The 15,922-nt window shown below is 35.9% G+C and overlaps 1 protein-coding gene across 1 annotated transcript in view; it reads left to right on the forward strand.

Annotated features, from left to right (window-relative positions):
- ift43 (intraflagellar transport 43 homolog (Chlamydomonas)) overlaps positions 1 to 15,922 on the forward strand; it is a 60,845-nt gene that overhangs the window by 10,014 nt on the left and 34,909 nt on the right. The window contains exon 3 of the mRNA XM_079832730.1: positions 10,870 to 10,940. Coding sequence (XP_079688856.1) covers positions 10,870 to 10,940 — 71 coding nt within the window. The remainder of the gene's footprint in view (positions 1 to 10,869; positions 10,941 to 15,922) is intronic.

Raw genomic sequence — 15,922 nt, forward strand, 5'->3', positions numbered from 1 at the left:
CACCCTCAAGTCATCCGAGGTGTGTGTGACATTCTTCAGTCAGATGAATATAATCTGAGTTATATTACAAAAGTCCAGGCTAATCCAAGCTTTAGAATAGCAGTGATAGTTGCTCTGTTTTTGAAGTCCATAAAAAGTGCATCTGTCCGTCATATAACTGCTCCAGCGGCTCTGGGGTGTTAATAAAGGCCTTCTGAAGCGAATCGCGTTTGTTTAAGAAAAATATCCAAATTGTAACTTTATCAAGTAAAGTTTCGGCCGACCGCCTTCCCTGTTCAATTTATGGAGAAAGTGTTGAAAGTTCTCCTGCGGATGGAAAGACTAACGCTCAGGTCCGCTCGTCATGACGTCACACACACATCTGGAGTTTCACTTTCAGCATTCAACACTTTTACACTGAAGGCATTCGATCGATACTTGATAAAGTTTTAAATATGGATATTTTTCTTACACAAACGCGTTGATTCGCTTCAGAAGGCCTTTATTAACACCCCAGAGCCGCTGGAGCAGTTATATGACGGACAGATGCACAAACGCGTTGATTCGCTTCAGAAGGCCTTTATTAACACCCCAGAGCCGTGTGGAGCAGTTATATGACGGACAGATGCACTTTTATTGACTCAAAAACAGAGCAACTATCACTGCTATTATAATGCTTGGATTAGCCAGAACATTTTTAATATAACTCAGATTATATTCATCAGACAGAAGAATGTCACACACCTCGGATGACTTGAGGGTGAGTAAATCATGGGCTAATTTTCATTTTTGGGTGAACTTTCCCTTTAAAATGAGAGAAATCACTGCTTATTCTGAATTTTTAAGCTTAGGCTTAAGAGACATGAACAAGTTCTTTGAAAAACATCTGACCTTTGATACATGTCTAGTCTTCATGCCCTGTCGAGTATGGTTTCACTAATAATAAACATACATTTGCATAAAGCATGCATATTTGTCCATACCCATGTTGATTAGATTATTAAAAACGGGAGAAATATTAATTTAAGGTACATTTAGAACGAATAAAATGTGCGATTAAGTTGTGATTAATCGCGAGTTAATTCACGACAATCATGCGATTTAAATATTTTAATTGATTGACAGCCCTAGTTTCTGTATAAAAATGCGATACAATGTCAAGTATTTGCTCTGGCTGCTTGTTGTTGATGTTGCACAAGCAGAATGTGGCGATTGGTCGGTGTTGTATTTGTCCCGCCCCTCCTCCACTGTGATTGGACGGCTGGGTAAAAAGTGACAGTGATGAGCGCTGCGTTCTGCTCAAGGTTGAACATTCTTCAACTCTCAGCGCCTCGTTACGCACCTGGTGTTTTAAAAACGCGGCGCTCCCATTGAAAACAATTGGAAAAATGGGCCAGCCGCGTGAAAAAACGGCTTGATGGACATGCGCCCAAATAAGGGAAATTGTGCATCATCATTAATGCCAAATTCCAAAATAAATAGTACAAAACAAAATAGTAATCCCGCCCTGCTTCATACCACTTTCACGTTAAAAAACATCAATGCATTCACTCATCCATAAACATTATTAGAGCCATCAGTGTGACGACAATTCCCATGATTCACTGCGTCATCGATCATGAAGAGTTTAGCGACCGCCTAGAGGTGAACAAATGCATATTTTAGCTTTAAAGGGTTATTTCACCCAAAAATGTAAATTGTGTGATTAATGACTGAGCCTCATGTGGTTGGACACCCGTCAGACCTCCGTTCATCTTCAGACACACATGAAGATATTTTAGTGTAAATCTGATGCTCTGAAAGGCCTCCATTGGCTCAATGCACTTTACACTCTCAAGACCCTTAAAAGACACTAAAGACTAAAGTTACAAAGTCCATCTCACTACAGTGGCTCTACAATAACTTTATGAAGAGACGAGAATAGTTTCTGTGCGCAAAAAAACCCTAAATAACGACTTATATAGTGATGACGATTTCAAAACACGGCATCATGAAGCTTCGAAGCGTTATGAATCAGTGAGTCGATTCAGCGGTTTGGAGTGTTATGAATCAGTGAGTCGATTCAGCGGTTTGGAGTGTTATGAATCAGTGAGTCGATTCAGCGGTTTGGAGTGTTATGAATCAGTGAGTCGATTCAGCGGTTTGGAGTTTTATGAATCAGTGAGTCGATTCAGCAGTTTGGAGTGTTATGAATCAGTGAGTCGATTCAGCGGTTTGGAGTGTTATGAATCAGTGAGTCGATTCAGCGGTTTGGAGTGTTATGAATCAGTGAGTCGATTCAGCGGTTTGGAGTGTTATGAATCAGTGAGTCGATTCAGCGGTTTGGAGTGTTATGAATCAGTGAGTCGATTCAGCGGTTTGGAGTGTTATGAATCAGTGAGTCGATTCAGCGGTTTGGAGTGTTATGAATCAGTGAGTCGATTCAGCGGTTTGGATCGTTATGAATCAGTGAGTCGATTCAGCGGTTTGGAGTGTTATGAATCAGTGAGTCGATTCAGTGGTTTGGAGTGTTATGAATCAGTGAGTCGATTCAGCGGTTTGGAGTGTTATGAATCAGTGAGTCGATTCAGCGGTTTGGAGTGTTATGAATCAGTGAGTCGATTCAGCGGTTTGGAGTGTTATGAATCAGTGAGTCGATTCAGCGGTTTGGAGTGTTATGAATCAGTGAGTCGATTCAGCAGTTTGAATCGCCAAATTTCAGCAGTTTGGAGGTTTGACACGCGATCCGAATCATGATTCGACTCACTGATTCATAACGCTTCGAAGCTTCTTGAGGCCGTGTTTTGAAATCGTCATCACTATATAAGTCGTTATTTGCGCACAAAACTATTCTCATCTTCATAAAGTTATTGTAGAACCACTGTAGTGAGATGGACTTTGTAACGACGTCTTTAGTGTCTTTTAAGGGTCTTGAGAGTATAAAGTGCATTGAGCCAATGGAGGCCTTTCAGAGCATCAGCTTTACACTAAAATATCTTCATTTGTGTCTGAAGATGAACGGAGGTCTGACGGGTGTCCAACCACATGAGGGTCAGTCATTAATGACAGAATTTACATTTTTGGGTGAACTAACCCTTTAATTTCTTTTTAGACTCTATTTCTATTGTAAGTCCTTTATTGTCAGCGCTGAATCGACCAGCTCATGTCTTCAGTACAGGACACTTTATGTGATTTTGTTCAGGTGAAATGATGGCTCTTCCCTCGTTCTCTCTGCTGACCCATATTACACAAATTGGATGAAAGACGTATTCGCTCATAGCGTTTGAGGTGGAATGCAGACCCTTCCCCCCCGAGTCCTGACATCAGGATTTACAAATGACCCTGCTGAAGGAACCCAGGAACGGAAGTTTATTTGCCCTGCTGGGTTTTTCATGTTGAGAGTAACTGAATTCCTGCAGGGCTCTGGCTTATTTGCAGACCCAATTTGGTAATGAGAAATGCGTCTTTTTTCAAATGGGTTGCCCACCCTTGTTGTGCCCCGAGGAATTCTGTCATTTTAAAGCTGGACCGTTATTCAGCTGCTCAGAACCGCCGTCGTAGCCCAAGCGACTATTTTCAGAATGAAAGAATAAAGTGAGATGTTTTTTCTCCCCCTGTGAAGCTATTTTGGGTCATGCCCGGTCAGAGCAGTTCCCACACTTACACCCCTCAAACCATGAGTGTCCTACAGTCTTTTATTGCAGCGCTTTCTTTATATAAGGTTGACTATATTAGTACACTACTGCTCTAAAGTTTGGAATAATTCAGATTTTTTTAATGTTTTTGAAAGATTAAAAAATATACTCAAATATATTGTAAAAACTTAAATGTTACTACAATTTCAGTGTCACGTGATCCTTCAGAAATCATTCTAAAATGATCATTTGCTGCTCAAGAAACATTTATGATTATTATCAATGTTGAAACTAATACATTACCATCCAAAAGTTTGGGGCAAGATTTAATAAAAAAGAAAATAGACACATTCAATTCACCAAAAGTGACAGTAAAGACATTTATAACGTTTCAAAAGATTTGTATTTCAATTCAATGCCTTTTATTTTCAAACTGATAAATCAGAAATGATTCTTGAGCAGCAAATCAACATATTACTGAATTTATGCTATGTATACCGGTTGCGTTAGGCTTTTGCATTCGTAAAAAATCCAACACAATCTATTATTACCCATCACTTTTCACTTTTCACATTTCAATATGAAAATTTGACATTTAATAGCTTGTGTTTTTGTACACATTTTCAGTTTAATTCACACACTTGCAGGACGAGCATATGCTTTTATTTATTTATTTATTAAGAGAAAGTTGAACAGAGACTCACTTTTCGTTTGTCCAATAATCACAATTAGCTTTATGCTTTGTTACTTTTGATTAGGGCTGGGCGATATGGCCTAAAAAACAAATCCTAGATTTTTTTCACAAAAAAATCAGATTTACGATTTAAATCGATTTTTCCCTCCTACTTAAAATCAATCTGCAGATGACAAATAAATTGTTCAAAACAAGTTAACTTTACTTTTGGTAGCACATACCTGGGGTCCAAAACTTTCAGCATGTGAATGAACTAGTCAAAGGTTTATGAATTGATATGCAGATAAAATTAACTTTTATTAACAACAGTAATGTGCTCGTATTAAATATAGGTTACCATTGTTCGTTTATAGTGTCACACTTAACTGACGACAGCTTCAGAGACTATTAAAGGAGCGCTCTTACTTGTTTTCTGGGTAATTTAGTCACAATCTAAAGAAAAGTTTAATTTTTCATGAGACTTTGTGTCTTCCTAGTTTTGTCCATATTTTAGGGAGAGCAAATGGCTAATAAGTCAAAAAGGGCTCCTCTGCCACCATCTACTGGTTATAGTGGTTATTTCATGTCTTTTTAAAATAAAAGTGTTTGTTTGCCACAAAGTGGCCTACAGAAGCAGGCGTTCTTCTTCTTCTTCTTCTGTTGAAGCAGCGTTTCAGCACACAATGACGTCAATGGTCGACATATTCTGAGATTGAGCGTTTTCTGGGCCAAAAGGTTGTACGATCCCTGAGATGAATAATGATAAAAAATAGGGAATAGGGAAGGCTGAGCCCATTCAGAACTACGGGAGCCCAGAGGGGAGCGTCGGCGGATGTTAAAGAGAAAACCGATTTTCATTCAAACAAGCCGACGTAAACTACACATTCACAAGTCTCAGCTTTCAAATGTTTTCCTTTTTATTATGAAATTCAATCAATAAATACTGTTTTGGCACTCTTTACCAACTGGACATGTTTGGGAATTACAGTTACAAGTTAAATAGATCATCCTCAGTGTCAAAATGACAGACAATATATATATTTATATATTAGGGCTGTCAAAAGATGAATCGCGATTAATCGCATCCAAAATAAAAGTTTGTGTTTACATAATATATGTGTGTGTACTCTGTTAATTATTAAATATATAAATACACACACATTCATGTATATATTTAAGATTTTTTTTTTTTATATATAAAACATTTATATTTATATATATTATATAAATGTATATACAGTATATACATGCAAATATTTCTTAAATATATACATGAATGTGTGTGTATTTATATATTTAATAATTAACAGAGTACACACACATATATTATGTAAACACAAACTTTTATTTTGGATGCGATTAATCGCGATTCATCTTTTGACAGCCCTAATATATATATATATATATATATATATATATATATATATATATATATATATATATATATATATATATATATATATATATATATATATATATATATTCAAACCAAAAATTATTCAAATAGAGATGTTTCACTAGTGTGTGCAGGACACTATAGTTAATTTCTGTAAGTGAGGAGCGCAAAATAAAGTAAATTGTGACATTATACCCAAAAATTATTCATACAATGACGACCAGTAAAATTGATAAAAATTTGGGACCAAATGATTCAGACACTTTGACCTGAGCATGTTTTGCTTCAGTGTTTTTTTCTGTAATTGCTAATTACTTTGACCCCACAAACTGAACTAAATGAAGCATTGCTTGGTCATTGGTTGAGCTAAATTGGTATTATCTAATAGTGTTCTTAAATGTAACAGCTGATTGGTTGATTGTAATCCCTTTCTATCAAAGTTATCTGACATTATCAAGATGAGTTTGTCAGTCCTTCCAGAAAAATGCGGCTTTTTTTTGTGATTGTTGCGGGCAAAAATCCTTGATTATGCGGCACGTTTTCTTAAAAAATGCGATTAAAAATGCGGGATATTTATGCAATTTTATGCGATAAAATTGCGGGAACTTGCAAAAACTGCGGTTTGATGAGAAAGAGAAAAAAAGCACTACATCACAGAAAGTGCTGGAATATTTAAGATCTAATCTTGTTTTATTGAAGACCTTAATAATGGCTCAAATTTACAAAACATTTAGTCAATCAAGTTCTGTAGCTTTACAAAAGGAATATGCTACAACTTCTGAAAAAATTAATAAATAACTTCCTGTTTTACAGATGTCGCTATACAAAACAGACATTTGAGTGCTTCCAATGCACAAAGTGCGATCTCTTAAAGGGTTAGTTCACCTAAAAATGAAAATTCTGTCATTAATGACTTCCCTTTATGTTGTTGGACACAAATGAAGATATTTTAGTTGAATTCCGATGGCTCAGAAAGGCCTCCATTGGCACAATGTACACTCTCAAGACCCATAAAAGGTAGCCTACTAAAGACGTCGTTACAAAGTCCATCTCACTACAATGGTTCTACAATAACTTTATGAAGCGACGATAATAGTTATTGTGTGCAAAAAAAACTAAATAACGACTTATATAGTGATGACTGATTTCAAAACACAGCGTCATGATGCTATTAATCATCGAGTCGATTCATGATTCGGATCGCGTGTCAAACTGCTGAAATACGTGACTTTGGCGATCCAACCCGCTGAATCGACTCATTGATTCATAACGCTTCAAACCGCTGAATCAACTCATTGATTCATAACGCTTCAAACCGCTGAATCGACTCATTGATTCATAACGCTTCAAAGCTGTGTTTTGAAATCAGTCAGCACACAGGGAAACTGCTTTGATCTTTTGCTGTTATTTTTGTTGGCCAATGGGAGTTTGTGCTTCATCATGGTTTCATCGGTATCTATGGTTTCTCCACGGGGTTTGAAGCTTTTCGATGACGTTCACGTCGGGTAATCACGTCACTTCAAAACGTTCCCATGGCAATAGGCGGAAATGGCGGCTCTTGTGTGAAGTAAACGAAAATTTTTCAACTTTCTGCTAATATATATGACTTTTTTTGCAACGAAAATGCGGGGATTATGAAATCATGATAGCCCCGCATATTTTGCACGCGGAAATAGGCAATTTATGCGGCGAAAGTGCGGCGTATTTGAAAAAATGCGGCCCCCGCATGAATATGCGGACTTTGGCTGATTATGCGTTAAATCACGCGATCGCATAATCGCGTTTTTCTGGAGGGACTGGTTTGTTCTGACAGTTTAACTACGAGTTCTTGTCATATTTAATTACCATTTTCTAAACTATAGTGAATAAACTGTGATAATGTGAGCAAATGTAGAAGGTGTCTGAATGCATTTTAGTTTGACTGTATATACACTGAACAAAATTATAAACGCTTTTGTTTTTGCCCCCAGTTTTCATGAGCTGAACTCAGAGATCTAAGACTTTTTCTATGTACTCAAAAAAGGCCTATTTCTCAAATATTGTCTCAAATAAATCTGTGTTAGTGAGCACTTCTCCTTTGCCGAGATAATCCATCCCACAATAAAAGACCACTCTAAAATGTGCAGTTTTACTGTATTGGGGGGTGGACGGTGGGATTGGTCCGAAAACCAGTTAGTAGTGAGGCAATTGACCTATCGGTAAGCCCCGCCCCCCTTAGTTACTGTTGCTAACTCGGACAAACAAACGGAGTTGCTATATCTTACAATGACAGCTGTCAGTGTGAAAACCGCATCCTGAGATGTGTTTGGACACAGAATGTAGCGTATATCCCGTCTGAATGATGGCCAAACTTTACTGATGGTTTATCAAGTTTATTATGTCCTTTTTCACTCCAAAAAATCATCGTAAGAGCTGAACAAACAAAGCATAAGAAGTGCGCATTAACGTCTCATTCACAAACTCTCTCTCTCCGTGGCATTACCATTAACACACACAGCAAATTACACAGAAACACTCACACAACTCACAATAAACAAACATACACACAGAGCTTATGACTTTTCGGGGGTGCAGTTAATAACTGGGAAACTTTGTATCTGCAAAACAACTCCGATAAACTGCGTGCAAGCTCTTCCTTTCGTTACCCGTAAACTATAATACCCATCAAAATAAGAGTCCTCCTTAGTAGGACAGAAAATGTAGAGCTTAAACATATCTAAAATTAAATTAATTTACATATAACCAGTTTAATATGGAGAGGCACTGAAATGTGTTTTTGACCTTCAGTGTTACATGACGTGAGTTAGTTATTTCGGTTTGTATGTTAGCAGGGACTTTAATCGTAACTTAACGAGAGTTTGACAAACAGAAAATCCTCTCAGGATCGCTGGAGTCAGTGCTACAGTTCCTCAGGCACGACATTTGAGCATTTGTGTAGCATAAACACCATCAAATCGATGAGAGCTTCGGATTTTCCAATGTTTCTCTATGGCACTGAAACCTAAAGATCCCAGCGCAACTGATACTCAACTGCTATTGGCTCATCTGCGTTCGAGGGGAGGGGCTTACCGACAGGTCAATTGGTGGTCACACCAGATACTGACTGGTTTTTGGACCCCCCCCAATTCGGTTGTTAAGTCTGACATCACGCGGCAGCACTTCCAGGTCCAAACGCTCTATCTCAAACCACAAGAAAAACAACAAACGGTGCTAATATACACACACAATGTGGTGTAAAACTACAAAAAAAATCATAATACCAATATATCTCCATTACAGAATTCCAGATGGCCAGACAGTGATTCATCTTTTATAAATCGTTAAAATATTAATATCTGTGACGCGGCGAGCACAGAGACTGTTGTGTAGACTGTAAGTATTTAAAAAATTTAACTTTTTAAAATGTTTAATGTTTAAAATGAATAAATGGCCATCAGTTGAGGCTTGGACCCAGAAACGGCGTTCCTTACGTCACGACTTTACAAGCGGATATAGTAAAACTGCACATTTTAGAGTAGCCTTTTATTGTGGCCAGCCTAATGGTCCTTTCACACTGGACGCGATTTTGACGCGCGAATAATTCGCGCAATGGTTTTATTTTTTGATCAGCTGTTTGTGTAATGAGTGCTTTCACACCGAATGTGCTGTGGCGAAAAAACGATGTTTATTTTTTTCGTTTCGATGTCGATTTTTTTTTAACCCTCGCAGCGACAGAAAAGGATTAAACCAATCACATACAAGGAAACAAAGGTCACGAAATGTCCAGTTGATGTCACTAGCCATTCAATAAACATCAACCTTTGCCAGGTGTCGCATTCTCACGAGATTACTGCTGTAGTTGTGTTTACAGCTGTACAGATGCAGATTATAGGAAATGAATGGGAAATTGGCAAAAATATGAAAATACAGGGTTTTTGTGTGCATACAATCTACAAATCAGCCAGGATGTAGAAAAAAAAGACTCAACAGTGAAGGGGTGAAACTCTGAAACATCAAGAGTGCAAAACACACACACACACTTATACACACAAAAACACACGCACACACAAATTAATGCGTGCCATTCCAAAAGCTAATTGTGTGTGTGTGTGTGTGAGTTTTTTTGTCTGTTTTGCACTCTTGATGTTTTAGAGATTCACCCCTTCACTGTTGAGTCCTTTTTTCTGCATCCTGGCTGATTTGTAGAATGTATGCACAAAAAAACTCTGTATTTTCATATTTTTGCCAATTTCCCATTCATTTCCTATGGGGGTCATTTTTGACCCGAAGGTCCTGAATGTGACTATTTATTTTTACGACCACTTAGACTTTTCAAATCCTGTCCCCAATTTTTTTGGGGTGTTCATATACCAAGTACCAATAAAGTCACCAAGTTTCGGACCATTCCGATGAAGCTACGATTTTTATTTTATTTTTATAAAACACAAGATCCACTATAATAGTGGTAAAAATGTGCTATTGCGTTATAAAAATGCTCAATGTGTCCACCGGATGGCACAGATCTCATGTAAAAAATTGCTTTCATGAGGCCTAGACTTGACTCTAAAATGAAATACAGCTTTAATTAAAAAAAAAAATATATATATACTTTTTTTATTATATTCAATGGGAAAAAATGGTTCATAATTATTGCATAAATATTAATTACAAATCATAAAATTATCTCAAAACACCAAAAAATAAAATAAAAAATATTTTTGAACAAAAATATATTTAATTGATTTTACTCAAATCATTTTTATCTTAATCCCGCCCTCTGGTCATTTTTGACCCGAAGGTCCTGAGTGTGACCCATAAATGAAGAACCCCAGAGGGTTAACTTCGCACGCTGAATGTGGTCCACCTTTACTTTGAGCTTGTCTTACTTCCTGTGCTCTTCTCTTTGTCCTTCTTTCGACTCTGGAAAGATGTCATTTCTACCTCACTTTATCTGTTCTTCTTTTCATTTAAATACTAAGAATAGCATTGTGTCTGACGAGATGTCATGACGTTATGAGATGTGTTTTTACTCACTACGCCACTGCTATTGACAAGTTCCAGATGGTTTTATCCTTTTGTCTGTCTCAACCAGACATCGCATCTGCCAACAAGGTGGGCTATTGGACTTAGTGTAAATAGACACTCAGATTATTCTAATAGTTTGGCGGCCCCAGATAAAGCAGGACTGTTGGACGTGTACTGATGTGTGTGTGTGTGTTTGATCTCAGGGTCCTCCACCGAAACCGGCCCGTCGGCAGGGAGGATGGGCGGAGGAGAGCACAGGAACCGGATCTGCTAAGTGAGTACACACTTCCAGTTTTCACACACAACTAAACAAAAACCAGGGTTGCCAACTCTCACACACTTTCAGACTCGCGCTCTCACTCTGCCCAAGTAAATCTCACGCCAAATTGCCAAACCTGCTTTTGATATGAAACAAAGTCTAAGCTTTTATTTTATTTTTTTAAAGTTTTAATACGAAACTCAAACAATAAATCGCGTTTTGGTGCACTTAATGTGGCATAGTTAAAGCCAGAGCCGTTGAAAAACTGTGTAGTGACATGCGTTCATCTCCCGGCGGAGTGCGCGATCACATGGTTCATGAGCAAACCAACAAACCAGCGCTGCCAAAATGGCTTAACCCTTAATCGGCCCTTGGGCTCCAGCTGACCCCACTGGACTTTTCCTCCATTTTTAAAAGTGTTCCCTTCATCTCAGGGCCATGAGACTCGGTGACTTTTCCTAAATAATCTAAACATGCACAAACAATCTGGGCTTGATTTGGTTGTTCTAAAGTTGTGTAAAAATTTTTTTACCGTTTAAGTCCCTCGGGGTCAGATTGACCCCACATTGAAAATGAATGGGAAAGTGTAAAAAATTATTTTTTTTCACTTTTTTTGTCAAATTTTTTTTACTAAATCCAGTATAAATCTGAAAATTTCCACATTTATATCAAGGTCTGGTCCTAGAGCATAAACACAAAGTAGAACGAACTTTCTATCTCATACACACACACGTACACACACACACACACACACACACACAAACACACATATGTGTGTGACTGCAACAGAGAGTATTTTATTGAAATTAGCAAATAAAATCAACAAAACTGGCATAAATCTGAAAGATTTTCATACATAAATGAAGTACTAATACTAGAGCACAAATGCAATATGGAACAAGCATGTTCACTCACACGCACACACACACAAACACAAACCCAAGTGTCTGGAGCATTTTTGTTTATTTTGGCAATGAATGGGAAAATGTAAAAAATGCTTTTTTTTTCACTTTGTTTGTAAAAAAAAAAATCAACTAAATTCAGTATAAATCTGAAAATGTCTACATTTATATCAAGATCTGGTCCTAGAGCATAAACACAAAGTAGAACAAACTTTCTATCTCATACACACACGCACACACACACACACACACACACACACACACAAACACACACGTGTGTGACTGCAACAGAGAGCATTTTTATAGAAACTGGCAAATAAAATCAACAAAACTGCCATAAATCTGAAAAAATTACATACATAAATGAAGGACAAATACTAGAGCACAAATGCAACATGGAGCAATCATGAGAAAGAGAGAGAAAAGGGCAAATAAAAGAAAGATGAAAGGCAGCTTAACTTCTGCATAACTTCCCTATGGACCTCTAGTGGATAATGTGGTCATTGCACTCTTTCTCTTTAACTATAATTCCTAAAGTTTTTCCACAAACCTACAGATGGCAGTATTCTATCCCTAACACATAGAGCAATTTCCAAAAACTATTTATATTTATTTAAGATCATCATTCAAGTGATTTTTTCATAAAAAAATGATTTTTAATGAGCCAATTTATGACATAGTTAAGTATTTGTGCAGTAAATAGGTAAAAAACTACCAAATACCCACAAAAAAACAGCATAAATGTATAGTTGAGAAGTAAATAAAAAAAATGATATATAGTTTTCCATGTAAAAAAATTATATTTCCTTATGCAATCGCTCTGTAAAAGTTTGGGGTCTATTTGAGCACAAGGGACTCAAACGTAAACCCTACTTGAGGGACGATTAAGGGTTAAGCGGATAAACAACAGTTTCACTATACAGGTGTTTGCAGCAATTTAGCACAGTGTGCATTGATTATTACGTCAACCATATTTACAGTATAATTTTATTACGGAGAGTGGTGGAGATGCAACACTGTTTACATTAATGTTAATGTTTTTCTTGTATTTAGTCCTCAGGTATTCCTTAATAATTGCTCACACTCATACTCATTGGTGGTCAAATGTGACCATTTTTATGATTAATTTGTAAAAAAAAATGTAATCGATTCCCAGCACTAGCTTTGAGTGATCTGAACCATATATTTCCATAATTTTCATACAATTTATGAAGTATACTATACATCCTATTCAGAAGTAGTATGATTAGATTAGATTAGATTCAACTTTATTGTCATTACACAAGTACAAGTACAAGGCAACGAAATGCAGTTTAGGTCTAACCAGAAGTGCAATAGCAGCAAGTGCAGGATATACAATGGATGCATAAGTGCAGGACATGGAAATATACTGAATATATATATAAATATGTATAAATAGAGAGATGGTTATTACTATAAACAGAACTGAATTTACAGGTGAGTATGTACAGTGAATAAATATACAGATGGCTATTACTATAAACAGAATTTTTACAGTTAGAGGTATACAATAATATGTTAGGCAAGATGAGGAATATAGCAGTGGATTAAGGTAGTGCAATAAATTATGGACAGAGCTATCCGAAAAAAAGTGTAAAAGTGCAGTGGAAAGTGGTTGCATATTACAGTTAGAAGTACGGTGCAAAATGCAAATGCAAATCAAAATGCAAATCATGTAAAATCTCCACACGTGTAGTATGGGAAGTTTGGCAGAATTTGATATGAATTCAACCTCTAATAAACACATAAAAAACCCCACACGTGTGCGCTTTAGCTCGCCACCACATCACAAATGGCAAATCTGTTGTTTTTTTCTTTATATTTAAAACATTTTCAGACCTTTTTTTCCTCTGAAAATTGAACGGATGTTATCTTTTGAAAAAACGGAGGTTTCTTCAAATCTTTCATGATTTTTTCTATTCATCGCTATTTCAAAATAAAGGTCTGAACTCGCCTTAGGTGTATGACAATAGTCTTGTTGCAAATTGATAAATTACTGCTCCTCTGTAACCTACTTTTTTTAAACCAAATATGAAAACTAGAGATTTGTAAGCTTTCAAATGATATATAGTTTTTTTAAGATTAGTTTAGGTTTAGTGTACTGTTTTAAAAATGTAATGTAATAGAGTGTAATAAATGACACCTAATCCTACATCAGTCCCTTGAATCGCTCCCAGTTTTAAAACAGTGAGCAATGACCGTCAGTCGCCACATGATGGCGTCATCTCCTGTTAAATGTGCTGACCAACCGGAACATTATGACCACTGCTAACGGCAGCATTTATTTCAGTTACATTAGAGCCTGTATACTCTAATGTAAGAAAACAGTGAAGTCTCTGATGAAAATGCTCATCAAATCCATCATTCTGAATCCATTCAGTCCAACTGCAGATTCTGAATGTGAATTTTTTTTCCTGAATTTTTTCCTCAAATAATTACAAATAAATGGCAACAAATGAAATTTTGAAATAGAAACACTGAAATAACATTTTCTTGTAAAACAAACTCCAATAATATTTAAATCTTTGAACAAATATTTAATTTATAGTGTGTATGAACCCTAAAATGTTAATATAATACTGTGAGCAGAAGTAAAAGAGTTTGCACTGTATGTCAGTAAAGTGAAAATTGTTATGTGCTATTCACTTATAAAAATATAATGGTTACAATATTACACACAATATTTTTGAGTCGTTTTTGAGGCTTGTTTTTAATGGAATCTACCTGAATAAATCATGTAAAATCTCCTTAAACAATTACTTTTATATTTTTTGTGAAATGTGCTTATTTATTTTAAGTTGACCTTAAAAAAAGGCTATAAATGAGAGTGAATGGAAATGGCCTGTTTATATTTGACTTTGAGTTACGTTATACAATTAATAGACCATATTATTGCTCATTGAACAAAGCAACATGCTTTATTATATTAGTATACCTGCTGTTATCCACAACCTAACCATAAGATCTGCTCTTCTGACCAATGGGAACGGTCAAACTTCAACATAACACAAACTCTTTCAGAAGTCAAACGTGAACAGATGTTTCCCTGCACTCAAAAACACATAAAATAACACTTCATTTCAATATTAATTCTCCATTTGCAAAGCATGCTGGGAACTAACAATGGTGTCTCTAAATAAAACGGCACAATTGAGCTAATTATCCCTCAGCTTAATCAGTTCCTCAATAAAACATTAGGACAATGTATCTCTTGGTTTTGTTAGTGAAATGTTCTCAATATTTTCTATACGACACTGAACCACGGTTTTATTAAGAAAATATACACAATTTATTTGGTGAAAATTACAAGACCCATGATTAATTTTTTACAGTGTACATTTATTTAACAAATATTAAGATTGTGAGTGATTCAATACGATAATATCTAATACCTAATTATTTTTGGTGATGAGACCTCAATGTCATAATAAATGACACGTTTAGCATTTTTACAGTTTTTACTTGAGTGGTTAAGATACTGTTTGCTAACACACTTGTTTATTTTCCACTTTATATCGTATGACACGATAGTGATTTAGCTAAATACATGATTAAACCACTATTCTTCAATATTTTTACTCAGGTTTATTCCATTCACATTTCAGTCGCTTTACTGTACATGTATTTTATTTATAAAAATACAATACAATCCACAATATTCAAAGGTTATCCACATTCAAAAATTTAAAAATGTATGTTTTTGTTCAGCAAGGACGCATTAATTGATCAAAAGTGACAGTAAAGACATGTATAATGTTACAAAACATTTAATACATTGAATAAATTCTGTTCGTTTGAACTTTATATTCATCAAAGAATCCTGAAAAATTGAATGGATCAGTTTCCACAAAAATCTGAACTGTTTTCAACATTGATAACAATCATAAATGTTTGTTGATCATAAATCCTCATATGAGAATGATTAGTGAAGGATCATGTGACACTGAAGACTGGAGTAATGATGATAAAATCACAGGAATAAATGACACTTTACTATATATTCACCTAGAGAACAGATGATCTACACGGGAGGAATATTCATAGACTGTAAAACAATATGGACAATATGGTTTT

This window comes from Gobio gobio, assembly GCF_949357685.1.
Source record: "Gobio gobio genome assembly, chromosome: 13".
Taxonomy (NCBI): Eukaryota; Metazoa; Chordata; class Actinopteri; order Cypriniformes; family Gobionidae; genus Gobio; species Gobio gobio.